Consider the following 27,895-nt stretch of genomic DNA (forward strand, 5'->3'; position numbering starts at 1 on the left):
GGAAGTGACGGACGACTCGCGGCGGACCCGGCTGCTCGTCTCCTAGCAACCGCAAAGCGCCGGCCTGGAGGGAAGCAGGCGAGGAGACCGGCGGCAGAAGGTCGTCGGCCATACCGCCCAGGTCAGCGCTCGGGCCTCGGAGCTGCCCTTAAAGGTGGGCTGGGAACTTATTTCTCTGTAAACTGACAGGCTGGGAAGCTGTTTAATCCACTGCCTTGCTGCGCGGTAGTGTCATGGTTAGTACCACGGTTCAGTTCCTGCCGCTGCCCGTGAGGAGTTCGTGCATTCTCCCCAGGGCCGCGTGGGTTTCCTCTGGGCGCCGCGGTTTCCTCCCACAGCTGGTTGATCAATGTCCCACAGTTAGGCTCGGGTTAAATTGGGGGTTGCTGGCAGCACCGCTCAGTGGGCTGGGAGGGCCTAGTCTGCTCTGTATCTCAATAAATAAACAAGGTTCCACTCACGCTGAAGGCTTCGGGAGGAAAAATCCAGGGCAGACCAACGTTGTGTTCAATACAGACTAGCAACTCCTGTAATGCCGCTGGTGACAAACTGCCGTTGCCGTTACTTTGGATTCATCAGTTGCTCGAGAGGGGGATCCTGCTGCGTGGACAACAGCTTCTCTCCATATCACACTGCCCTGTCTGTTGTGTATTGTGCAGATAACTAGACACAATGTCCATCGTTTACTTCGACACAATGGAGGGCCTCAAGAGGGAACAAGTTGTAGGGGAGTGGTGCTGACGGCGTTGGTAATTGTTTTTATTACTGTCATGTGAACCGAGATAATGGTTTTGTTTTGCAAGTCCACCATGCTTCACATAATTATATCCAGGCTGTAAGTCAAAGGAAACCAGAACACAAAATCTCGTGTTGCAGTTACAGAGAAAGTGTTCAAATGAAAGCTGAGTTTATTGTCAAAAGCACCAAGCACGTGCGTGCACTTCCTTACAGCAGCATCACAGGGGTATAATATTACGGCACAATATTCACCAGAAAAAAACATACATTCAGCATAAATGATACAGAATGCAAGGCTCACCACATGGTTGATTGTTTATCTTTTAGCACATGACAGATTCACCCAAGAGCAGCCTGGACTAGATGTCTAGGTAGAAGAAGTGTGGCAGTTACGTTGCTAATCAGGGATAGTATCACAGCTGCAGAAAGGGAGGATGTTGTGGAGGTATTGTCTACTGATTCAGTGGGTGGTCAGAATCAGGAAGAGACCAATCACTCTAGTATTCTACTGACCTCAATAGCACTATGTATTGAAAGGAAATATGGATGATGCCAACTGATATCCAACTGAAATCCAACTGGGAGGGGTGCAAAGACAGATTGTTTACGGACTCTGTGATAACTTAGTGTATTTCTAAAAAGATAAACTGGAGAGGAGTGAATGACTCAGCTACCACTGGACTTGCTCCTGTCTGCAAAGAATAACATATATCAGCAATGTCATTTCCCCTCCAGAAATGAATATTCCAAATGACTTGCAAATTGTTGCAGTTAATAGAAGTAATCATGAGTCTTGTATGATTTTTGTCTACCTTGGCTACAATACTTTGAAGTTCCCCTCCAATTTTGATAGTTTTTGCTAAGATCAAATTGAATAGCTGAACAGCTTGTGTACCTAAGTGACTGCCGCTGCTTTCTTTGTAAGCATGTGGACAATCACTGTATGAAAAGAGTAGATATTTAACACTCACGAGGAAATCTGCAGATGCTGGAAATTCAAACAACAAAACACACAAAATGCTAGTAGAACACAGCAGGCTTGGCAGCATCTATAGGGAGAAGCACTGTCGACGTTTCGGGCTGAGACCCTTCATCAGGACTAACCGAAAGGAAAGATAGTAAGAGATTTGAAAGCAGTGGGGAGAGGGGGAAATGCGAAATGATAGGAGAAGACTGGAGGGGGTGGGATGAAGCTAAGAGCTGGAAAGGTGGTTGGCGAAAGTGATACAGAGCTGGAGAAGGGAAAGGATCATGGGATGGGAGGCCTCAGGAGAAAGAAAGCATCAGAGGGAGATGGAGAACAGGCAAACAACTGAATATGTCAGGGATGGGGTAAGAAGGGGAGGAGGGGCATTAACGGAAGTTAGAAAAGTCAATGTTCAGGTTGGAGGCTACCCAACCGGTATATAAGGTGTTGTTCCTCCAACCTGAGTTTGGATTCATTTTGACAATAGAGGAGGCCATGGATGGACATATCAGAATGGGAATGGGACGTGGAATTAAAATGTGTGGCCACTGGGAGATCCTGCTTTTTCTTGCGGACCAAGCGTAGGTGTTCCACGAAACGGTCCCCCAGTCTGCGTTGGGTCTCACCAATATATAAAAGGCCACACCGGGAGCACTGGATGCAGTATACTACACCAGCCGACTCACAGGTGAAGTGTCGCCTTACCTGGAAGGACTGTCTGGGGCCCTGAATGGTGCTGAGGGAGGAAGTGTAAGGGCAGGTGTAGCACTTGTTCTGTTTACAAGGATAAGTGCCAGGAGGGAGATCGGTGGGAAGGGATGGGGGGGGGGGGGGACGAGTGGACAAGGGAGTCCCGTAGGGAGCGGTCCCTGCAAAAAGCAGAAAGAGGGGGGGAGGGAAAAATGTGTTTGGTAGTGGGATCCCGTTGGAGGTGGCGGAAGTTACGGAGAATTAAATGTTGGACCTGGAGGCTGGTGGGGTGGTAGGTAAGGACAATGGGGTGGATGGGATGAGGGCAGATGTGCGGCAAATGGGAGAGATGCGTTTGAGAGCAGAGTTGATGGTGGATGAAGGGAAGCCCCTTTGTTTAAAAAAGGAAGACATCTCCTTCGTCCTGGAAAGAAAAGCCTCATCCTGAGAGCAGATGTGGTGGAGACGGAGGAATTGTGAGAAGGGGATAGCCTTTTTGCAAGAGACAGGGTGGGAAGAGGAATAGTCCAGGTAGCTGTGAGTCTGTAGGCTTATAGTAGATATCAGTAGATAGGCCGTCTCCAGGGATGGAGACAGAACGATCAAGAAAGGGGAGGGAGGTGTCAGAAATGGACCAGGTAAATTTGAGTGCAGGGTGAAAGTTGGAGGCAAAGTTAATGAAGTCGACAAGCTCAGCACGTGTGCGAGAGGCAGCCCCAATGCAGTCGTCCCACAAAGCCAACAAAAAGGCAGGCATAACTGGGACCCATACGGGTGCCCATGGCTACACCCTTGGTTTGGAGGAAGTGGGAGGAGCCAAAGGAGAAATTATTGAGAGTAAGAACTAATTCTGCTAGATGGAGGAGAGTGGTGGTAGAGGGGATTTGGTTAGGTCTGGAATCCAAAAAAAACCGAAGAGCTTCGAGACCATCTTGGTGGGGGATGGAGGTATATAGGGACTGGACGTCCATGGTGAAAATAAGACAGAGGGGGCCAGGGAATTTAAAATCATTGAAAAAATTCAAAGCATGACAAGGGGTTTTGGCCCGAAACGTCGTCAGCGCTTCTCCCTATAGATGCTGCCTGGCCTGCTGTGTTCCACCAGCATTTTGTGTGTGTTGTTTCCTGGATAGTGTGTTGCCTCCAAGGTGCCAGGGTCAGGGACGTTCTAGATTCCGTCCATAGCATTATAAAGAGGGGCTGATAAGCATCCAGAATTGCTGGTACTGTACATATCAGTGCCAGCAACATAGGTAGTGTACAATGTTAATCAAAATGACTTCTTTGTTTTGTTAAGAGTAGGAATGCTTCTTTGTATGATAAGTGCTTTCTCTCGCAGTTGTTTAGCTTTAGACTTGCTGATATTGGGATTGTATTCATTTGTTGACCAATGGGGAATGTTATTTTGTCTTGTGGGTCTGGGAGCTTGGGGGTTTCGCGGTCTTTTCAGGGGAGTTGGGAAGAAGACACCAAGGAAGGTGGACGTGCGCTGCACTGCTCGGTCGACCACCAGGGGTGGTCCCAGGTGCGAGGAGGTGGAGGTCGGAGGAAAGTGACGAGGGGTCGAATGGTTCGATGGTTGAGCTCCAACGATGTGCACTAAACTGACTGAACTTTGATAAGTTGGTGTCTTTTACTTTATTTTCTTTTCCTTCATATATATTGTATTGCATCGTACTCTCTTAGTTTTAGTAAAATCTTTAAAGTGTATTCCATAACGGTATCTGGTGTGAGTTTGATATGGTGTGTGTGCGCGTGGCATAAACTTGATTCTCACAGCACCTGCGTGTACGGGAGGTGGGGTTGGTGAGTGGCTGGATCTCCTTTTCCCCTAGACATATACCAGCCTGTTGGGTAAGTGTTACAGTAGGAAAAGGGAGGAGTTCCTGAAGAAAGAATATAGGGAACTAGGTCGGAAGCTGAAAGTGAAAACCTCAAGGGTAGTGATTTCTGGAATGCTGCCTGTGCCACGTGCTGGATAGAATGATTTGCCAGATGAATGTGTGGCTGAGGAATTGATGCAGAGAGCAGGGTTTCAAATTTGTGGATCATTGGGATCTCTTCTGGGTAAGGTATGATCTGCACAAAAAGGACAGGTTACCCCTGAATTTGGGGGTAGATTTGCTAGAGCTTTTGGGGAGTATTTAAACTAGTTTAGCAGGAGGATGGAACCAGAGTGGTAGGTCAGATGATAGGGTAGTTGCTATACATGTAGAGAGACTATGAGGAAGGATAGGTAGTTGATAGAGCAAAATTGTAATCAGTGGGATGGATTGAAGTGTCTGTTTTAAGGCAAGATATATCAGGAGCAAGGGTGATCAACATAGAGCATGGATCAGTACTTGGAACTACGACATTGTGGTTATTATGGAGACTTGGCTGTCACAAGGACAAGAATGGTTGCTGTGTTTAGGAAGGATTTCCTGTTGATATGAGGAAAATTGAAATCTCTCACTAGCTGTACCCACCTGTTCTCACAGCTGTGTGCAATTTCTTGACACATCTGCTCTCAAGTTCCTACTGACTATGGGAAGATCGATAAAGTCCTATCAAAGTGTCCATCTCCTTCAGTTTTCTAAATTCCATCCAAACCTCCTTATCGGATGATCCCTGAAGAATGTCCTCTCTGAGCACTGCTGCAATGTCCTCCCTTATCAAACATCCCCTTCACTCCTACCTGTTTCTCTGACATACCATCAGTATCCCAAAACATTCAGCTGCCAGCCTTGCTCTTCTCTCAGCGAAGCTTCTGTTATGGTCACAATATCCCAGTCCCTCGGGGTAGTTTGCCAGCCTTACTTGTTATGCTGTGTGTATTGAAATAGATGGAATGCAAAGCAGTGGCCAGATATGCCCTTTTGCTGTGAGCAAGGCCACTGTGATTGTTAGGCTTACGTGCTTATTGAACTGCATTCACAAACCCAGAGACAAGTCGTCCCAGTGCAGAGCTGAGACTTAGTTCCACAGGAATGAAGGGGAATTGATTTCTCTCTTTTGGAACATGCTTATTATAGATAAATTTAAGGACTGACAATGGAGCAAAATAGCTCCTTGCATAACGAAAAGGTAGATTTGGATAATTGCTGTAAACTGAAGGAAACATGAGAAGTGTATTCAAATCAAGACTCTTAGAAGGAGATTTCCTGTCATCTTGAGCTTTTCTTCTAATTGGTCTCCAGATCTACTAAATATGGTTTCTGGTAGTGCACTAACCTTCCCATGCTTCTGTAAAAGCCACTTGCTCCCTGCCGTTGGGATCTCACCAACCAACTGGTTATTTCTAACTGGAGTTAGTCCTGACGAAGGGTCTTGGCCCGAAACATCGACAGTGCTTCTCCCTATAGATGCTGCCTGGCCAGCTGTGTTCCACCAGCATTTCGTGTGTGTTGTTGGTTATTTCACACCTCACCACTTGGACTCATTTATTATGTTTCTAACTTTTCAGGCTTTGCTTCACCGAAAGGATGAAATCCGTGAAGTGCACCAACTCAAACGAGAAAACACTTCGACAGCTTCTCCGTGGTTGTGAAAGGGCTCAGAAGGCTGATATCCTTGCCTACAGTTTTGGCCATTTGAACCACAGGAATCTGTATAAAATATCTGGGCAGCATGAAGGCTCGGCGTCATGGCAGAGTGCTAAAATGTCCACCCTGAAGAAAGAGAAAAATGCATTAACCCAGCAGTCAAGTGAGAAGAAAGCAGAGAAAATGAGCGAGGGAATGGCAGATCTTGGCCGGAGATCTATGCTTCCAATATTGCCTCCAGCTAACTGCTCTGACAATTCTGATCGGAATACAGCTAGAGTTTCTCAGTGTACACCAGATAATACTTCATTCACATGCTCGGCAACCTCAGATGCCAAAGAACAAATGCTCCAAGATCACTTCGTCAGTGAGGAATTCGACTTAACTACCCTCATGCTCGTGAAACCTCAGCAGCAGAAATGTGCAGGACCCCACAGCAATCATGACCAGAACCAGTTTGTTGAATGCTACTTGGCTGGAGTGACAAAGGCGGACCAGTTCCGAAAGCTACTCGAATTTGAGAAAAGAGTCCTGATGAAGCAAGACCTTCTGGACAGGGATATAATGTCTGGTTACAAAACTGTAGTGAAACATGAGTGGAAGTTAGCGCATGTAAGAGATTTTATAGGTGTGATGAGATGATTAAAACCACCACTCAGAATCAAAATAGTTGGGGAGCAAAGGAAGGAAAGAATTGAAAAGATTTTTTTTGAGGAGAAGGTTGACAGGAATTCTTTGGCAAACAACTCAGTGTATTGTAGAATTCTACTGTCCCTCAAATAAGCGTTGCTGAAAATGGATTTACTGTGATTTAGATGTTTCATTTTTTAACCAGATGGGAAAATAAGTTGAGACATTTTATCAGTGCAACCTTCTTTTACATTTTCATCTGTTTTTGTGGCATTTTTTTTGGAATTCTAATAAATCTGCCTCATACTTGAAACAAAAAATTCACCAAACTCAAGGGGTGGACAAAAATACTTCCCCTTGTTTTTCTGATATGTTCTTGCAAGCTGTCTCTGGATGATTTCTTGGAATTCCTCACTCATTCCATGTTCAGGACACCAAGAAGTTGCAAGAGTACTGTGGCATAATTCAAAAACAGCAAAGATCAACGAAGAAAGAGATGATATTGAAATTAATTTAAAAATGGATAAATCTTATGTCTACAGTTACAAAAATTATATTTATGTAACTTAAGTAATTTATGTCCTTCCCCTTTCTTTCTTTTTCTATTCCTCATTTTTGGCTCCCCTTCTCAATTATTCATCATCTCTAACTGGTGCCCCTCCTCTTTACCTTTGGTTCACTTGTCTTCTATCAGATTCCTTCTTCTTCAGCCCTTTACCTTTTCCACCTTTTATTACCTCCCAGCTTCTCACTTCATCCCTCTACATCCCCCCACCTTTCCCCTCACCTGGTCTCACCTATCACCAGCTAGCTTATACAGCTACCCCTCTCCCTTCCTTCTTATTCTGGACTTCCCTCCCTTCCTTTCCAGTCCTGTAAGGGATCTCAACCGGAAATGTTGACTGTTTATTCCTCTCCATACATATGTAATGACCTGCTGAGTTCCTGCTATATTGTGTGGGTGTGTTACCCTTATGTTTCCCCCTGATGTTCTCCTAGGCTCAGGGACAGCTTCTACCTTGCTGCAATAAAACCATTAAATGGTACTCTAGTAAGATAAAGTGGTCCTGTTGAGTTCCTCCAGCATTTTGTGTGTGTTGCTTTGGAATTATGTAATTTCTTTTACCTAGTAAAACTTCCCCATCGAGTCTGCTCCACGATTATGTCATTTCTCTCTTAACCCCATTCTCCTGCCTTCTTCCTGTAATCTTTCATGCCATGACTAATCAAGAACCTATCAACCTCTGCCTTAAATATATCCAATAACCTGGCCTCCACAGTTGCATGTGGCAACGAATTCAAAAGATTCACCACCCTCTGGCTAAAGGAAGGCCTCTTCATCTCTGTTCTAAATGGACATCCCTCTATTTTGAGGCTGTACCCTCTGGTCCTGGACTCCCCTACACTAAGAAACATCTTCTCCACATCCACTCTATCTAGGCTTTTCAAGATTTGATAGGTTTCAATGAGATCCCCTCCCTCCATTCTTCTAAATTTCTGTGAGTAAAAACCCAGAGCCATCAATTGTTCCTCATACAAAAAACCTTTCATTCCCATAATCATTCTTGTGAACCTCCTCTGAGCCCTCTCCAATGTCAACTCATTATTTCTTCAATAAGAGGGCCAAAACGGCTCAGATGAGGCCTCACCAGTGCTTTATAAAGCTTCAATATATGCCCTTGCTTTTATATTCTAGTCCTCTTGAAATGAATGTTAATATTGCACTTGCCATCCTTGCCACAGACTCAGTCTGCAAATTAACCTTTAGGGAATCTCGGATTTTTGAATTTTCTGCCCGTTTAGAAAATAGACTGTTTTTATTCCTTCTACTAAAGTACATGACCATACACTTCCCAATACTATATTCCATCTGCCACTTCTTTGCCCATTTTCCTAAACTGTCCCTTCTGCAGTCTCCCTGCTTTCTGAACCTTTCTTCCTGCCCTTCTACCTATCATTGTATCATCTGCAAACTTAGTCACCAAGCCATCAATTACATCATCCAAATTATTGACATACAATGTAAAAAGAAGTGGTCCGAAAACTAGTAATCATTGGCAGCCAATCAGTAAAGACTACCTTTATTCCCACTTTTTGTCTCCTGCCAATCTTCTATCCATGCAAATACCCTTTAATACCATGTTTTTACCTCGTTCAGAAGCTTCATGTGCAGCACCTTGTCAAAGGCCTTCTGAAAATCCAAGTACACAACATCCACTGATTTTCCTTTGTCTATCCTGCTTGTTATTTCCTCAAACAATTCTAGCAGATTTTCCCTCAAGGAAACCATGCTGAACTTGGCCTACTTAACCATGTGCCTCCAAGTACCCTGAAACCACATCCTTTTCAATTGCTCCAACATCTTCCCAGCTACTGAGGTCAGGCTAACTGGCCTATAATTTCCTTTCTTCAGCCTCTTCTCCATTTTTGAAGAGTGGAGTGGCATTTGCAATTTTCCAATACTCCAGAACTATTCCAGAATCCAACAATCCTTGAAAGATCATTAATAATGCCTCCACAGTCTCTTCAGCCACCTCTTTCAGAACTCTGGTGTGTAGTCCATCTGGTTCAGATGACCTATCTGCCGTCAGACCTTTCAGTTTGCCAAGCATGTTCTTCATAGTATTTCACTCACTTATGCCCCCGACACTCTTGAACTTCTGGCATACTGCTAGTGTCCTCCACAGTGAAGACTTATACTTATTCAGTTTGTCTGCTGTTTCTTTGTCCCCCATGACTCCAACTTCATTTCCCAGCCTTCCAATATCTACTCTCGCCTTTCTTTCACTTCTTATATAACTGAAAAAACTTTTGGTATCCTCTTTTAGATTGTTGGCTAGCTTACTTTCATTATTCATCTCCCACCCACAAGATGGCATCTTTTATTTGCCTTCTGTTGATTTGTAAAAGTTTCCCTATCCTTTACTTTCCCACCAGTTTTTGCTCTAATATATGTTGTCTGTTTTACTTTTACGTTGGCTCTGACTTCCCTTGTCAGCCACGTTTATGTCATCTTTCCTTTAGAATACTTCCGTTTCTTTGGGATATATCTACCCTGTGCCTACCACATTGCTCCCAGAAACTCCAGCCAGTGATCTTCTGCTGTCATCCCTGCTGGTGCCCCCTTCCAATTATCTTTGGCTAGCTCCTCTCTCTTGTCTCTGTAATTCCCTTTACTCCACTGTAAAACTGATACATCTGACTTTAGCTTCACCCTCTCAAATTGCAGGGTGAAAACTAAAAGCATGTTACAATGCTGTAGCTCTAAATAAAATAAATAAATAAAAATAGTAGGCTTAAGGAGTGTGTAAAGGGAGATGGAGAGATTTAAGGAAAGAACTTCAGAGTTTAAGGCCTGGGAAGGTGTCACCGCAACTATCAGGTTAACAATAATTAGAAATAAAAATACACAAGAAACCAGAACTGGAGAAGGGTATAGAACTCAAAGGGTTCAAGGAAATTATAGAAGTATGAGGGGCAATGCTTCTTTGGAAGGAAATGATCTTACAAACAACAGTGTGAATTTTACAAATGGTGGTGTTGCTGGACCAAAGCTAATTTATATTCACTAATATAATAGTTGTTGATAGATAGGCAGAACTTTGAGCAAATCAAAAAAAAAATTGCAAAGGCTGAAAATCTGAAATAAAAATAGAAAATGCTGGAAGTATTAACAAATCAAGCCACATCTGTGGGAAGAGAAACAAAGCTGACACTGCAAGTTGAAAGGTCTTCAAACTGAAATACTGGCTGCAATTCCTTTCTGACAGAAATGACCTGATCTGCACGTTCTGTTCTAGAGAAGAGATTACTAATCCATTTCCTCTTAACTATTCAGTACCGTTAAATAAAATTTTAGATTGAAAATTTTGGAAGAAATAAATAAGAAAACATTTTAAACAGGTTGAAATGCAAAAATGTAGGTAGGAAGAATTAATAGCAATCTGGAATCCTTGGCAACATCATACAAAACTACAGTCAGGCAGCTTCTGGGGATGTGGTGCAAATTCAATGGCAAATGTATGTGAACAATGAAATTCTAATGGAATGTCAATGGTCAAAATGGCTTCATTTGATATTGTAAGTCATCCAAATGAATAGGATGTAAAAATACATTAGTGATTTCATTATTGAGTTATTTTCTAAATGTGTAATTATTACAAATTGTAAACAGTGAACTACTCATAGCAATTTGAGCTTCCGTTTGGAAGTAACTGAGATCAGCTGCTAATTTGTGAGGATTGAGGAAGAGAGCAAGGATTAAAAAGAATAAAGAAGATCATCTCAACACACCAAAAAGCTATTTGTTAAAGATAATCGAGTTCTAAAATCAAAGCAAAGATGGCAATATTCCATATAGTTCAAGTTATGGTAATATGGATGCCTTGCTTCTTGGCATCCACTTACATTGGAAAATAAGTTCATCTAGCTGGTCTTGTTACTGCCATTTTCAGTTGTCTAAATTATTTATTTCAACAATCTGACAGCTTTACATTTTAAGTTTATACATGCTGTATTTGTCAAATTGACTTGAATAATTTAAGCTATTATGGAACATAGAATAGTACAGCACAGTACAGGCCCTTCAGCCCACAATGTTGTGCCGACCCTTAAACCCTGCCTCCCATATAACCCCCCCCACCTTAAATTCCTCCATACACCAGTCTAGTAGTCTCTCAAATTTCACTCATGTATCTGCCTCCACCACTGACTCAGGCAATGCATTCCACACACCAACCACTCTCTGAGTAAAAACCGTCCTCTAATATCCCCCTTGAACTTCACACCCCTTACCTTAAAGCCATGTCCTCTTGTACTGAGCAGTGGTGCCCAGGGGAAGAGGCACTGGCTGCCCACTCTATCTATTCCTCTTAATATCTTGTATACCTCTATCATGTCTCCTCTCATCCTCCTTCTGTCCAAAGAGTAAAGCCCTAGCTTCCTTAATCTCTGATCATAATCCATACTCTCTAAACCAGGCAGCATCCTGGTAAATCTCCTCTGTACCCTTTCCAATGCTTCCACATCCTTCCTATAGTGAGGAGACTAGAACTGGCCTAACCGGAGTTTTGAAGTCCTATGTCTAATATACTTGTTGCTGTTTGTGAATCATTTGAGTTTTAACCATTATATTGTTGTTGTTTTTTTAAATTACAAATGTAGGAGCTGATGAAGTTAGGCCATCTCCCTGCACCAAACTTGAAACGTCTTCATGTCTTCAGTGATGTTTTTGAAGACATTTGCCGAGACTCAACAATGTTTCGTAAAATTTTAAGTGAAATCAAAGTAATTTCCAGCAAACATATCATACAATATTTTCTCTCTGTGTTTATGAAATTCCTAATTTAGTAATAATTTCCTATCTGTTTAATTACAGCATTGTAATGTCCCAAGTCACTAAGCAGGAGCAAAAGCTTGACAAGAATTAAAAAAAAGAGCCATTGACAGATTTGGATAAGAAGCTTGGTTAAAGAGGTGGATTTTAAGGAGTAACTAAAGGTGGAGAGGAAAGTGATGAGTTTAAGGAGAATGTCTGGATAGTACAGGGTTCTGGAGGGGAGCAAAGAGGATTAGGGTCTTCTCCCGGGACTGGGAGCAAGCAATTGACTGATCAAAGGAGTTGATAGATGAGGGTTTTGCGAGGATTGGGAGGGCAGGAAGTTTTGAGGGATCAAGATGATAAGAGGGCTTTGGGTTTAGGAGGACTGTAGGTGTCCAAGAAGGAAAATGAAGTGTCAGAAGGATGGAGGGATTTAGAGGTTAGGATGAGATGAAGGGCAATGTATAATCCTGGTCTAGATTTTGGGATTACAGTCAACTTTGATGGGTCAGAGTTAGGTGGGGATGTGTAATATAGGGTTGGAGTGAATTAGCAAAGATAAGTACAAGTCTTACAGGGATTCCAGTAATTGCTGCACTATGAAAGCCAAGTGTTCCTGGAGTGCTCAGCAAAAGCTTCACCTGGACAATATGGTTTGTGTTCACATGCTCCAAGTAGAGTTCTGCACAGAAGGTGAAGTCACCCACCTGCTACAGAGCAGAAATTACCTTGGGTGTAAGGGGTTTTGTGCACAGAAATACCCAATGGAATTTCTGAAAGGAAGCAAAACTATTTGGAAATGGCCATTACTATATTCCTCTCTAGAGAACTATTAATCACACAATGATGAAAATAACTGTATAATTGATTTCTGGACAAGGGAATATATTTTTTTAAATCTAAAAATAACTGCTAATGAGTATTAAATGTTGGATGTATTGCAGAGGGTTCTTTAAGAATATTTGTTCTATTCACATTGAAGTCAGATCTGCTAAAAAAGAAAGTATCAGCCCAAAATGCATCTCAAATCATTTCTCATATGTTTTCTTTCTATTTCAATATTCACTATTCCAGATAGAATCCAGAGTCCTCCTTCATATTTCCAAATTCCTAGACAGAGCAATTTTCCATCCATATGGGTACTTGTATCTCTGAAAAGAGATGACACCATCTTGAACAACTGATTTTCTATATCTTTATCCTGTTAAAATGTACTATATAAACCCAATCAAGAGTTTTCTGACTGCATCTTCTTTCAGTCTATAAAATGAGTTTCTGTCATCACATTTGAATCAAATTATTTGTCAACTCGTTTCATTTGTTGTGTCTCTACAATTTATTCTTTTCTCGTTAAAAGTTAGCAAAGAATTTGGTGCCAGCTATAAAGTTTCCTGATTATTTTTAAATGGCTATTTCATTTGTAGGTAATTAAATTTTTATTACATTAGAATTCACTATAAGTGATTCTGAGCTGAACTTAAAAATTGTTATCGGACCATGTGCACTTAATCAAACTTCCCAGGATACAACTGTGACACCTATAATGATTGACTTTTTTCAGATTTTGGTACTTTCTGCTTGGTAGCTTTTCTTCAAGTAACTCTTCAAAACAACAAGAATTTCAAAACCAATTTTGCTTTTGTGAGAAAAAGATGAAAACATTCTCTTTACTTGTAGCTTCTGTATTGTAGAAATTTTATAATGCTTAAAGTGTGAATGCATCCTATTTACACAACTTTCTAAAGCAATCTATCCTTTATCCCTTTCCCACATTTTCACACCCTTTCCCTCTGTCTTTCTTTGCTCTCTCACTCACCATTTCCCAGCCCTCTTTTTATTTAGCCTTTAGACACCATATTGTCAGTTTAGATAATTATTATTACAGCATTTTAATTTTTATAAAGTATTATATTTTATTTCATTGTGTTACTTTCTGCTTGACCCTTTTACTCTCAGGTTGAATACGATGCATACCTCATGTCACTCCTGGAGTCTCAGCCAACGAACCGACACAAGGTAATAGGTTTAAAAAAGCCTGGATGTTGGAAAATATTATAAAGGTATCAAAATTGGAAGGTATCAAAATAGGTTGCAGTATTTTGGGCAATGTTGGTGATTGAGCTGTTTAATCAGACCAATTCAAACAAATTCAACAAAGTGGTAAAACATTCTGTCAAGTGGTAAAAAGAATTAAGATATCACTATGGCAAATGACGATATTGTATTGTGTTAATGAGCAGGTATAGAAGTGTACCTAATATAATGGCCACTGAGTGTTCATGACAAATCTGCTAATTTCCGTATAGGTACCAGAAAAGTAACCATGAAAGGTTATAGACTTAAACTAATTAGAAAATAGGGTAAAGGGATCCTTTGTACTGAATTTGTGCGATGTTAATGGATACTCATCCAGTTTGGGTATTCATGTACTGTATAATAGGAAACTTTATTTCTGGAAACCTCTTTATCATAGCTTTTCCCAAAATTCCGAAGGAACAATAGTTTTCTCTCATGTCATATTAGCTTTGCCCTTTTAGTAATTTTTCTCCGATTAGATACAGTAGTTCCGGGTTTTAGAACCATGTGAAGGGTGAGGACACTGCAGTATTACTCTGCATGATTGGGACTTTTAGGGGTACTCTACAAGCAGATTTTCTGGATGTTAATTTCCTCATTAACACTCCTTACACATTTAATTTACCTTTTATTAAAGGGAGTGCAGTGAGTTTGTAGGGAGTGCAGTAAACAGTCAGTGAGCCAAATGCTGAATCAGAGTTACAGAGTAACATAGTACAGAAGCAGACCTCCTGGCCCAACTCAGTCATGCCTGCAAATGGCCCATGTCCCCCTGAACCTGTCTCGATGTCTTTTAAATGTTGCAATTGCACCCACCTCTATCACTTCCTCTGGCAGCTCTTTCCGTGTACCCAACTCACTATGTGTTAAAAGCCTTTAAATCTTTCATCTCTCACCTTAAGTCTCTGATTTTTAGTTTTAGATGACTCTACTCTGGAAAAGACTGTAACCTTCCATCTAGTTTATGCCCCTTTTGATTTTATAAAGAATATTCTTCACCTGCCTTCGTTCCAATCTCTTCTTAAAACTCAACCCCTCCAATCCTGGCAACATCTTTGTAACGTTCTCCTTTGGGTGTACTAATAACGCCGAATTCAACGTCCGGATAAACCACAGTCAATGAAACCAGATCGCAGTAAGATTAACCATTTACTGTTCACTCTTCACATTAACATATGGTGAAAAAGCGTTGCTCTCACTGTGATTTCTCATGCCTGCAAAACTGCTTCTGCTCAGTGAGCCTCGTGGAAAGCCCCCACCCTCGCGCTAATTTTAAACCGGTGTTTTCCCACAAGACGCGGCGAAACCGGATGTGACGTCATCGCATGCTGATATATTTTACATGCAATGAATATACTTTAAACACTTCTAATTCTAACTAGAAAATACTATTGAATGAATTACTAAGCGAAAATATTATAAACTAAATAACTGTCGTAAAGACAGCACAATCTTTGTAGATCTTTTCCACACTCTCTCTAGCTTATTCATATCCTTCTTGTAGTATAGTGACAGGGCACTGTAGTAGTGGTTAATGTAATGGCATCATCGTGTTCAATTCCTGGGTTCAATTCCCACTGCTGTCTGTCAGGAGTTTGTATGCACTCACTGTGACCACATGAGTTTCCTCTGGGTGCTTCAGTTTCCTCCCACTTTCCAAAGTATCAACATTTGTAGTTTAATTGGTCACATGGGTGTAATTGGACAGGAAAGGCTGTTTCTTGCTGTTTCTCTGAATAAAATAAAGTAAAACTGGACAAAATATTCCAGGTGCGGTCTCACCAGCATCTTGTACAGCTGTAACATGACATCCTAACACTTGTACCCAGTGCTATACAATAAAGGCAGCCGTGCCATACACCTTTTCCACCACTTGACATGTGCCCCCTAAATCTCTCTGTTTTACGACACTCCCCAGGGCCCTGCCTTTCACTGATCTGCCTTGGTTTAACATCCAAAATTGAATTACTTTGCCCATCTGCCATTCCTTTGCCTACTTTCCCAGTAGATCAAAATCTTGTTTTAACCTCAGACAAGTATTGTGATTTCTGAGTCATCAGATAGCTGATTATTGAACTTGATACTGAGGGACTACATCAGTTTTGGTGCTGTTGAGTAGGTGCCCCATCAGTTCTTTCAGGTTATAGAAATGATCCTGTGGCATAATTCAGAGAAGATTTCTGATGTCCCAGCCTTTAATTGTCCCTCATCCACTAACTGAATGGATTACCTTACAGTTATTTGATTACAATATGTCAGAACATAGCATGCACAAATTCCTAACATGCTGTATCATGGACACTGCAGCGGCAGACAGGAAGGGTTCACAATGGATAGTCAAAACTGCCCAACACATCACTGGCACGAACCTACCTGATATCAAGGACATATATACAGAAAAAGGCTAACAATATAATAAAAGATCCCACCCACCCCACTTGTGGAATGTTTGTCCCACTTCCAGCATCTGTGCCTGGACCACTAGACTCAAAAATAGTTACTACCCCCCCAGCATTCAGGCTGATAAACACCTTCACCCATTAATCCACCCCATCACCCTGTACCGCCATTACATACCTATTAGATAGCATCACTTTATGTACATACAATCAGTCTATATGTATACATAACTAATACATCTTATTTTATAGGGTTGCTCTTACATTAATATTTATTGTGCTTTTTTGATTTTTACTGTATTATTTACACTTATTGAGTCTTTTTACTGCTGCATCAGATCCAGGGTAATAATAATTTCCTTCTCCTTCACACTTGTGCATTGAAGAAAGACCATAAATAATCTTTAATCTTGTAACATTGAACTGACTATAATTGAAAATGAAGGTGCTGTAAATACAGAGCAACATGACCATCATCAGTGAAGAGGCAAACAGCGTCAGCATTTCATGAAGATGACCACTGATTGGACATTGAAAAACTTGGAGAAATTTCAAAGGGCAGAGAAAGGAGATGGGGTAGAACAGATGGAAAGATCTGTAACAGGGTGGAATGGAATACTGCTCAAATAACAAAATGTAAATAATGCAGAAGGGAGTCAAAATGGGGCAAGTAAAGATAAAAAAACATGGTTCCAAATGAATTGTAAATGGAATAGCAGAATCATTATTGAAATTCTTGAACTGGATATTGAGTTCAGGCTGTACTGTGCCTAACCAGACAATGAAGTGTCCCTTAAGCTTGCATTGAGCTTCATTAGAGTGTAAGCAGGACCAAGAGGACAGAGTGATAATGGCACAAATAATTTTAAATGGTAGCCAACAGGAAGCTTGAGGTATTGAGCCCTAAAGGAAATGTTCTGCAGAATTTTTGCCCAAGCTGATTTTGGTCTTCCCACTATAGAGGAAAGCTCCCTCCCTTCCCTTTTCATTCCTCTTCCCCTTTCCCTGTAGAACATAGAACATGGAACCTTTCCCCACAGACCATAGAACAGTACAGCACAGGCTCTTCGGCCCACAATGTTGTGCTAAACCAATTAAATTAGTAATCAAACTGCTGACTAATTTCTTCTGCCCACACAATGTCTATATGCTTCCATTTTCCTCATGTTTATTTGCCTATCTAAAGGTCCCTTAAAAGTCTCTAACGTATCTGCCTCTACCACCTCCCTGCACACTACATTCCAGGTGCCCACCACTCTCTGTGTAAAAAAAAACTTGCCCTTCACAACTCCTTGGAACTTACCCCCCTCACCTTAAATGCATACCCTCTGGTGTTAGTCTTTCTAACCCTGGGAAAAAGATACTGTCTGTCTACTCTGTCTTTGCCTGTCATAATCTAAAAAACCTCTGTCAGATCTCCCTCAGCCTCTGCCGCTCCAGACAAAACAATCAAGTTTGTCCAACCTCTCATTATAGCAAATGCTCTTCCTTAGTTACTTCTGAGCGAGCTCCAAATAATTTTTGCACACTTGTAGTTCTCAAATTATTTAGTGATGTCTGAACTGTATACTATACTTTTCCTGGTGAAGGGTCTCGGCTCAAAGCATCGACAGTGCTTCTTCCTGTAGATGCTGCCTGGCCTGCTGTGTTCCACCAGCATTTTGTGTGTGTTGCTTGAATTTCCAGCATCTACAGATTTCCTCGTATACTATACTTTTGCATGTATTTTCCACTTTAATAGAAGTGACATTCTTAGTCATAACACTAAAATAGGATGAGGATAGATACCTGCTGTGACAAGGCAGTTTCACTATTTTGCTTATTGTCGACAGATATCTAGAAGTAGGGATTTTCAAAAATATGTTTTTTTAGATTATTTCCTTTCTCTTCCAAACACAACAGATTTTTCAGGCTGAGTTTCAAATGATGAAGAACAGGCCAGTGAAAACTCATCACGTAGAAGAAGCATACCAGAGAGTATTAAATCTGGAGAAAGAGGCAAAACTTGCTCTGCAGAGAAATGATGAGTATGTACCTGGAATTCCATTGAGAATTACGCTGTTCTTTTGATTCTTCTTTCTGTAATTCTGCAGGTTTGATCATGTTATCTTATGGCTGTTTAGCTCATACTGCATAAGTTTACTCTCTGAACATGAGTCATATGTTGGAGGCTGAATGTGTTTCACACATTGTTGTAGTAATTTTGAGTGTTAAATTTACCAGTGGGGAGTTGAGTTGGGGGTGGAATTAGAAGTACAAAAGTGGCGCATTTCATTCAGACTTTGTGAACTCTGAGACTTGTATTCATTTATATAACGTGGCCATTGAAGAAGAGTAATGTAAATTACCAGCATTACAGAGTAACTTACTTACATTAGACAATTTGCATGTGGGTGGCTAAATGCCTGCACAGGAGGGTATAAAGTGTAGAGAGATGAGAAAATCTGAAGATGCCGGAAATCCAAAGCAACACACACAAATACTGGAGTAACTCAGCAGGCCAGGCAGCATCTATGGAAAAGAGTAAACAGTCGATGTTTCAGGCAGCATTTTGTGTGTGTTGCAGCGTATAAGGAGTGTTTTTTTTTGTTTGCCTTCATCCCATAATATATTGATTAGCCTCTGCCAAATGAGACTCTTCCTTGCTTGAGATAATTTGATACTGGAAATTGTAGGGTCTGTATTTGATCTTGTTCTAACCCATATTTATTGTTATTTATCATATGGATTGCTTTTTGGCCTTTTGGCTAAGATCAAGTGGTGGACTCGCTGTGATCAAGAGGCTGAGAAGAGGTTAGCTTTCTGATGCAGGGACGAATCCTTATGCTGACCGAGCAACCAATCTAACTCCTGCTGTCCAGCTTGGAAGGCTGCATCTAGCAGCACATCAACTGGAGGACCAGGGATCCGAAACAAGAACCACTTAATTTGCAAAATTTGCAAAGTTTTGCTCAATTGCTGCAATTGGACTTCAATGGCTATGTTGCCAGATGGAATGTTGCCTCTCAGGTGCCAGAGTCAGCGACATCTTGGATTATGTCAGCATTTTGGAGGGGGAAGGAGAGCGGCCAGATGCCTTGATACATATTGGTACCAATGACAGAGGAAGGAAAAGCAAAGAGGTCCTGAAGAGAGAATTTAAGAGAGCTAGGCAGAAAACTGAGAAGCAGGACTTCCCAGGTAGTAATTTCTGGATGGCTACCTATGCCATGCACCAATGAGGGTAGAAACAGGATGATTTGGCAGATAAATGCGTGGCTGAGAAGCTGGTGCAGGGGGCAGGGCTTCAGGTTCTTGGATAATTGGGATCTCTTCTGAGGGAAGTATGACCTGTAGAAAAGGGATGGGTTGCACCTGAACCCGAGGGGTACCAATATTCTTGCAGGCAGGTTTGTTAGAACTGTTGGGAAGGGTTCAAACTAATTTGGCAGTGGGATGCAAATCTGAGTGATGGGATTCAGGATAGGACAGTTGGTTAAAAAAGCAAAGATAGCATGCAGTCAGACTGTCAGGAAGGCCAGGCAGATGTTAGGACAAAATTGCAGCCAGCAGGATATGTATCAGTGCATTAGGGATGCAGAATCAAAAAGGGTAGCAAATACAGTACTCAAAATGTTAAATCTCAATGCACAGAGTATAAGAAGTAAGGTGGATGATCTTGTTGCACTTTTTCAGATTGTCAGGTATGATGTAGTGACCATCACTGAGTCATGATTGAAGGATGGTTGTAGTTGGGAGCTGAATGTCCAAGGTTACACATTGTATTGTAGGGATATGAAGGTAGGCAGAGGGGGTGATGTGGCTCTGCTGGTAAAGAATGGCATCAAATCAGTAGAAAGATGTGACATAGGATTGGAAGGTATTGAATCCTTGTTGGGTTGGGTTAAGAAACTGCAAGGGTAAAAGGACCCTGATGGTAGTTATATATAGGCCTCCCAATCTGGGTTGTGGACTGCAGATTACAATGGGAAATAGAAAAGGTGAATCAAAAGGGTAATGTTATGATAGTCATGGGAAATTTTAACATGCAGGTAGATTGGGAAAATCATGTTGGTAATGGATCTCAGGAGAGTGAATTTGTTGAATATCTATGAGATGGCTTTTTAGAGCAGTTTCTCATTGAGCCTACTAAAGGATCAGCTATACTGGATTGGGTGTTATGTAATAAACTGGAGGCAATTAGGGAGCTTAAGGTAAAGGACACCTTAGAAGGTAGTGATCACAATATGACTGAGTTCAACTTGAAATTTGATAGGTATAAAGAAAAGCCTGATGTAGCAGTAGTTCAGTGGAGTAAAGGATATTATAGTGGTGTGAGAGAGGAGATAGCCAAAGTAAATTGGAATGAGATGCTGGCAGGGATGACAGCAGAGAAGCAATGGCGTGCCTTTCTGGAAAACAAAAAGAAGGTGCAGGATAGATGTATTCCAAAAATGAAAAAATACTGAAATGGCAAAACAGTACAACTGTGGCTGACACAAGGGAAGTCACAGCTAACGTAAAAGCAAAAGAGAGGACATGCAACAAAGCAAAAATTAACAGGAAGATAAAGAATCAGAAAGCTTTTGAAAACCTACAGAAGTAACTAAAAGAATCATTGGGAGGGAAAAGATGAAATATGAAAGCAAGCTAGCAAACAATATCAAGGTGGATAGTAATATTTTCCAAGTATGTAACATAAAAAAATAGAAGTGAGATGAGAGTGGATGTAGGACCTCTAGAAAATGAGGCTGGAGAAATAATGATTGGGGGCAAGGAGATGGCAGATGAACTAAATGAGTATTTTGCATCAGTCTTCACCGTGGAAGACACTAGCAGTGTGCCAGATGTTGAAGGGTGTGAGGAAAGAGAAGTGAGTGCAGTTACTATTACAAGGGAGAAGGTACTCAAAAGAAGTCCTAAAGGTACATAAGTCACCTGGACCAGATGAACTGCACCCTAGGGTTCTGAAAGAGGTAATGGTAGAGATTGTGGAGACATTAATAATGATCTTTCAAGAATCATTGGACTCTGGCATCATTCCAGAGGACTGGAAAATTGCAAATGTCACTCCACTCTTTAAGAAAGGAGGGAGGCAGCAGAAAGGAAGTTATAGACCGGTAGCCTGACCTCAGTGGTTGGGAAGATGTTGGAGTCAATTGTTAAGGATGAGGTTATGGGGTACTTGGTGACACAGGATAAGGTAGGACAAAGTCAGCATGGTTTCCTTCAGGGAAAATCTTGCCTGACAAATCTGTTGGAATTCTTTGAGGAGATTACAAATAGGATAGATTAAGGGGATGCTGTGGATGTTGTATATTTGGATTTTCAGAAGGCCTTTGACAAGGTGCCACACATGAGGTTGCTTACCAAGTTAAGTACCCATGGTATTACAGGAAAGTTGCTTACATGGTTAGAACATTGGCCGATTGGTAAGAGGCAACGAGTGGGAATAAAGGGACTCTTTTCTGATTGGCTGCCGGTGACTGGTGGTGTTCTGCAGGGGTCGGTGTTGGGAACACTTCTTTTTATGCTGTATATAAATGATTTAGATGATGGAATAGATGGCTTTGTTGCCAAATTTGCAGACAAGACGAAGATTGGTGGAGGGGCAGGTAATGTTGAAGAATCAGGAAGGCTGCAGAAGGACTTAGACAGTTTAAGAGAATGGGCAAGAAAGTGGCAAATGAAATACAATGTTGGAAAATGCATAGTCATGGTCATTGGTGGAAAAAATAAATGTGCAGATTATTTTCTAAACAGGGAGAAAATTCAAAAATCTGAGATGCAAATAGACTTGGGAGTCTTTGTGCAGAACACCCTAAAGGTTAACTTGAAGGGTGAGTCGGTGGTGCGGAAGGCAAATGCAATATTAGCACTCATTTCAAGAGGTCTAGAATATAAGAGCAGGTGTGTGATGCTGACACTAGAGAAGCCTCACCTGAGTATTGTCAATAGTTTTGGGCTTCTTATCTGACAAAAGATGTGCTGGCATTGGAGAGGGTTCAGAGGAGGTTCAGAGGGATGATTCCAGGAACAAAAGGCTTATGAGAAATGTTTGATAGCTCTGGGCCTGTACTCTCTGAGGGATCTTATTAAAACTTTTCGAATGTTAAAAGGCCTAGACAGAGTGTATGTGGAAAGGATGTTTCCCATGGTGAGGATGTCAAAGACAAGAGGACACAGCCTTGGGTTAGAGGGTGCTCCATTTAAAAGAGAGATGTGGAGAAATTTCCTTAGCCAGATGATGGTGAATTTGTGGAATTTGTTACCACAGGCATATGTGGAGGCCAGGTTGTTGGGTGTATTTAAGGTGGAGATTAATACGTAGGTTCTTGATTGGCCACGGCAACAAAGATTAGGGGGAAGAAGTCTGAGGAATGGGGCTGAGGAGGGGAAAAAGGGATCAGCCATGATTGGATGGCAGAGCAGACTCAATGGATCAAATGGCCTAATTCTGCTCCTATATCGTATGGTCTTATGGCTTTTTCGACATAACCTTCAAGTATGCATAGGGATGGCAGAAGTTCATGCAGGATTTTAGAGAGAACTACAGTTGCTGCTGAAGGTCCAGCCTCTTCTCACCATCCCTACTTAGAAGGGGCATGTAATAACAATGCATATGTCCAACCTACATGTGCCCATTGTGGATGTCCTCACCTTTCTTGCCTGCTATGTCGAGGGCACAGGAAACTCTGTGGATGTAAATGACATACAGGTATTTGTGACCTGGACAAGCAAGCACCAGGTCAAGATCAAGCCGAGTGTGGATTCCAATGGCTTCATCATTGCTGTCAACCTGGGCCACACTATAACTGCAAGAAGTATGGTCATGTCATGGCTCAATGCAATGCAGTTATCTGCCAGAACTGCAAACAGAAAGGCCACCACAGGAAGGACTGTCAGAGGAGCAAATAGTGCAACCTCTACAAGTCCTGCCCAAAACATGTTGGCTGCTATGCACAGGCAACAAGTGGGGGAGCTGGCACTGATAAGGCTCACACAAATGCCGATACACCTACTGCCAGTGCAAAGGCCATGTCCAGCATTAGTTTAGAGACTCTGAGGGAAGGCCGACCACCTCAAGCTCCCAGTCCTCTGCCCAGGCCCCTCCACAAGATCAGGCGGAGTCCATAGAGGAAGGGAGGACAGAGGGACAAGAAGAAGAATGGTAGCTGATGAAGAGGAAGAAGTCTCAGAAGACACACCCAAGAGATAGCTGGCTGAAGAAAATAAAAGAAATGGGAAGAAAAAGGCAGGGCAGCGAACAGGCTCCAGCAGCCTATCCTTGTCAGAAGATGAAGCAAGTGAGGTTAACCAGCAGCCCAGGCAGAGGAAGTGCATGATGGGAGGAAAAGTCAGAAAGGGAAAATACGAATGGGGAAGAGTTCTGCTGACCACTCTTCAGTTGTGAGTGACTGGGAGCAGCACAGACACCACTACCCCAGCTCCGAAAATCTGGGAGCAGGCCTGCGCCAGGCACTCCCAGCTCAGAGAATTGGTAGGTGCTGGTCAGGTGCAGGATATTAGAGGACAACCAATGACAAGACCACCCCCCCCAGTCACACCACCAGCAATGCAACACATGGTGGGAGGATTATCCTCGGTGCCTGAACCAGTGACCAACTTCTACCCCACCCCCCCCCCCCCCATTACACCACCGGCACTGCGACACACTGTAGGAGGATTATCCTCGGTACCTGAGTTCACAATAAGTGCAACAGTTCACCAAAGCCTCAGGCATGATGGCTCATTCAGAGTAACCTGGATAAGAGCTTTGCCCCTAGAACTAATCCCGGGCTTAAATCTGGCATTGTTAACTGTGTGCAGTGTAAAGAGGATGTTGAGTAATGCCTTACAGGGCTGGCCAAGATCAATGCTGATTTGACTGCCTTACAGGAGTCCTGGCTACCACAGCTCTGCCACGACCGGAGCTGGTCACGATAGTGACCCCATGGTTTTCTTTCTTTTTAAATCTTTTTATTAATTTTTAAACAAACATAAGAAGAGAAGACATCAATTACAAAGAGCTTGAGAGTACATAATTTATAGGCTAGAATAAAAATTCAAAATATTAATAATTCACATATAATAGTTTCCCAAACTCATAGTAGGTTGCAAAAAATGGAAAATTTAAAAAAACCCAAAAAAACTAACCTAACCGACATGGGCTATTGTATACACAGTAGTGTCAATAACTCCGCACCTCTATCCAAATAATTAAAGATGATGAGAAAAAGGTTTGGGAAAGGTCAGTTTAACTCGTATGAAAATGGATAAATGGTCTCCAGGTTTCTTCAAATTTGACTGAGGGGTCAAAAATGACACTTCCAATTTTTTCTAAACTCAAACAAGAAATAAAACAATTGAAATGTAGTTGGAGGATTAATTTCTTTCCAGTTTAATAGGATAGATCTTCTAGCCATTAATGTGACAAATGCAATCATCTGCCAGGCTGAGGAGGATAAACGACTATTATCCACCATTGCAACACGAGTGAATCTGTAGATGCTGGAAATAAATAAAAACACAAAATGCTGGCAGAACTCAGCAGGCCAGACAGCATCTATGGGAGGAGGTAGTCCACCATTGGTAGGCCGAAAATTGCAGTGATAGGATGAGGTTGCAATTTGGTATTCAAAACTATTGAAATAATGCCAAAAATATCTTTCCAGTATTTTTGCAAGCAAGGGCAAGACCAAAACATGTGAGTTAATGAGGCTACTTCAGAGTGACATCTGTCACAGATTGGATTAACATGGGAATAAAATCAAGCAAGTTTGTCCTTGGACATATGAGCCCTATGTACCACCTTGAATTGCATTAGGGCATGTTTGGCACAAATAGAAGAGGAGTTAACTAAGTGTAAAATTTTTTTCCCACTGCTCTGTAGGTAAAAGACAATTAAGTTCTTTTTCCCATTCCTTCTTAATTTTATCTGACATCCCTAGTTGTATTTTCATGATCATATTGTAAATGATGGCTACTAAACCCTTCTGACAAAGGTTCAAAGCTAGAATTTTTAACATAATATTAATTGGACATAAATTCAGAAAGGACTAACATATTATTCAAAAAATTTCTGATTTGTAAGTATCTAAAAATGGGTTTTAGGCAAATTATATTTATTGGACAACTGTTCAAAGGACATAAAGCTATTATCTAAGAATAAATCAAGAAAACATGTTATACCTCTCGTCTTCCATAGCACAAAGGCTTGGTCCATAAAAGAGGGCTGAAAAAGAAAGTTAGATATAATAGGGCTTTATAAGATGAACTTATTCAAGCCAAAGAATTTACGAAATTGAAACCAAATTCGTAATGTATATTTAACTATAGGGTTAGTTATTTATTTATTCAATTTAGATAAAACAAAGGAAAGCAAGGATCCTAAAATAGAGGACAATGAAAAGTCTTGTACAGACTTACACTCGAAATTTACCCATTGTGGGCTTTGTAATGTCATTGATTCCTGTGTCCAAAATATTAAATATCGAATATTAACTGCCCAATAGTAAAATCTTAGGTTTGGCAAAGCCAAACCACCTTCCTTCTTAGGCTTCTGTAAATATTTTTTACTTAATCTCGGATTTTTATTCTGCCATACATACCAGGATATTTTGGAATCAATAATATCAAAAAAAGTTACGGAATAAAGATTGGTAGTGCTTGAAATATATATAAAAATTTAGGAAGAATCTTAATAGCATTGATTCGACCAACCAATGACAAAGATAGTGGGGACCATCTAGTAACAAGTTGCTTGATTTGGTCAATTAAAGGTAAAAAGTTAACTTTAAATAAATTCTTATGTTTCTTGGTGATTTTAATACCTAAATAAGTAAAATTATCTGTAACAACTTTAAATGGTAAATGTTTAGAAATTGGAACTTGCATATTTAATGGGAATAATTCACTCTTATTAAAGTTCAGTTTATAGCCAGAAAAGCTACTAAACTGAGCAAGCAAGGATAAGATAACAGGAATAGATCTCTCAGGATCAGAGATGTATAATAACAAATCATCAGCATATAGTGATAGCTTATATGTCCCCTTTTTGTGGGTAATACCAAAATAGCACGAATAGCAATGGCTAAGAATTCCAAAGCAATATCAAGTAGTAAAGGACTTGAAGGACAGCCTTGCCTCGTACCATGAAACAGCTGAAAAAAGGGAGATCTTTGATTGTTGGTAAGAACCGAAGCCAAAGACTTATAATATATTAGTTTAATCCATGATATAAATGTTGGGCTAAAATTAAAATTCTACAATGTATTAAATAAATATGGCCATTCAACTCTATCAAACGCTTTTTCAGCATCTAAGGAAATGACACATTCTGGGATTTTAGATGAAGGAGTGTAAACTATATTAATTAATTTTCTAATGTTAAATGATTTTTAATAAATCCAGTCCGATCCTCAGAAATAATTTCAAGTAATATGTTTTCCAGTCTAGTGGCCAAAATTTTGGTAAAAATCTTAGAATCCATATTCAGCAAAGATATAGGCCGATATGATGCACATTCAATAAGGTCTTTATCTTTTTTAAGAATTAAAGAAATAGTGGCATCATAAAAAGATTGTGGTAATTTACCTACAGTTAATGCATCCTTAAAAATTTTACATAACCAAGGAGAGAGTTCAGAGGAAAAAGATTTAAAGAATTCCATAGTATAACCATCCGGACCGGGGTCTTTACCTGAATTCATTGAAAAAATAGCCTCTTTTATTTTGGTTTCTGTAATAGGCACATCTAATGATACACAATCCTCAGCTGTTAATTTTGGAATATTCAATTTCCTTAAAAATTCATCCATTATAAAAGAATCATCAGAAAATTCTGATTGATATAGAGAATTATAAAAATCTTGAAAAGCTTTATTTATCTCTTTATGATCAATCGTCAAAGTGCCATCTCGTTTACGAATCTTAATAATCTGCCATTTAACTGAAGCAGTTTTCAATTGGTTAGCCAATAATTTACCAGATTTGTCCCCATGTATATAAAATTGAGTCCTAGATTTAATTAACTGATATGCAATCGAAGAGGAAACTGTGCTCCATTTGAAATTCAACTCTTTTTATAAAGCTCTTGACTAGGGGTAACAGAGTAAGCCTTATCAATTTCTTTAATTTTATCAACCAACATAAGTATTTCAGTGTTAATTCGTTTTCTGATTCCAGCAGAGTATGAAATAATTTGTCCACGGATAAATGCTTTAAAAGTGTCCCATAATAATCCACTAGAAATCTCTTCTGTAAAGTTTGTTGAAAAAACAGATCAATTTGTTGTTTAATAAAGTTGAGAAAGTCTGCGTCTGAAGTAGAGTTGAACCGCCATGGTTTAACACTTGAGGATGAATCTGTTGTCTTAATAGATAGCTTCTAAGGTGCATGATCAGAGATAGTAATAGAGTCATAGTGACAGTCAATAACATCTGTAAGTAAATGGATGAGAGACTTGAGAGACTGGAGAATAAACTCGCCCCAAACTTTGCCACTTGGTGTGAGCAGAATCATCTGCAGCTTAATCTGAAAAAGACTAAGGAGCTGGTGGTGGACCTGAGGAG

General features: G+C 40.8%; 1 protein-coding gene across 3 annotated transcripts in view; it reads left to right on the top strand.

Moving 5' to 3' along the window:
• Window positions 1-28: 28 nt before the first annotated feature.
• LOC132403145 (uncharacterized protein C6orf118-like) overlaps window positions 29-27,895 on the top strand; it is a 45,485-nt gene continuing 17,618 nt past the window's right edge. For 2 of the 3 annotated variants that reach the window (XM_059986464.1, XM_059986466.1), the window contains exons 1-5: window positions 29-154; window positions 5,841-6,531; window positions 11,713-11,835; window positions 13,826-13,885; window positions 18,247-18,371. In XM_059986464.1, the coding sequence (XP_059842447.1) occupies window positions 5,860-6,531; window positions 11,713-11,835; window positions 13,826-13,885; window positions 18,247-18,371 (980 nt within the window). In that variant the 5' untranslated portion in view covers window positions 29-154; window positions 5,841-5,859. The remainder of the gene's footprint in view (window positions 155-5,840; window positions 6,532-11,712; window positions 11,836-13,825; window positions 13,886-18,246; window positions 18,372-27,895) is intronic. The other variant, XM_059986465.1, reaches the window with a different exon arrangement.

Source organism: Hypanus sabinus, chromosome 12 (genome assembly GCF_030144855.1).
Source record: "Hypanus sabinus isolate sHypSab1 chromosome 12, sHypSab1.hap1, whole genome shotgun sequence".
In the NCBI taxonomy this organism is placed as follows: domain Eukaryota; kingdom Metazoa; phylum Chordata; class Chondrichthyes; order Myliobatiformes; family Dasyatidae; genus Hypanus; species Hypanus sabinus.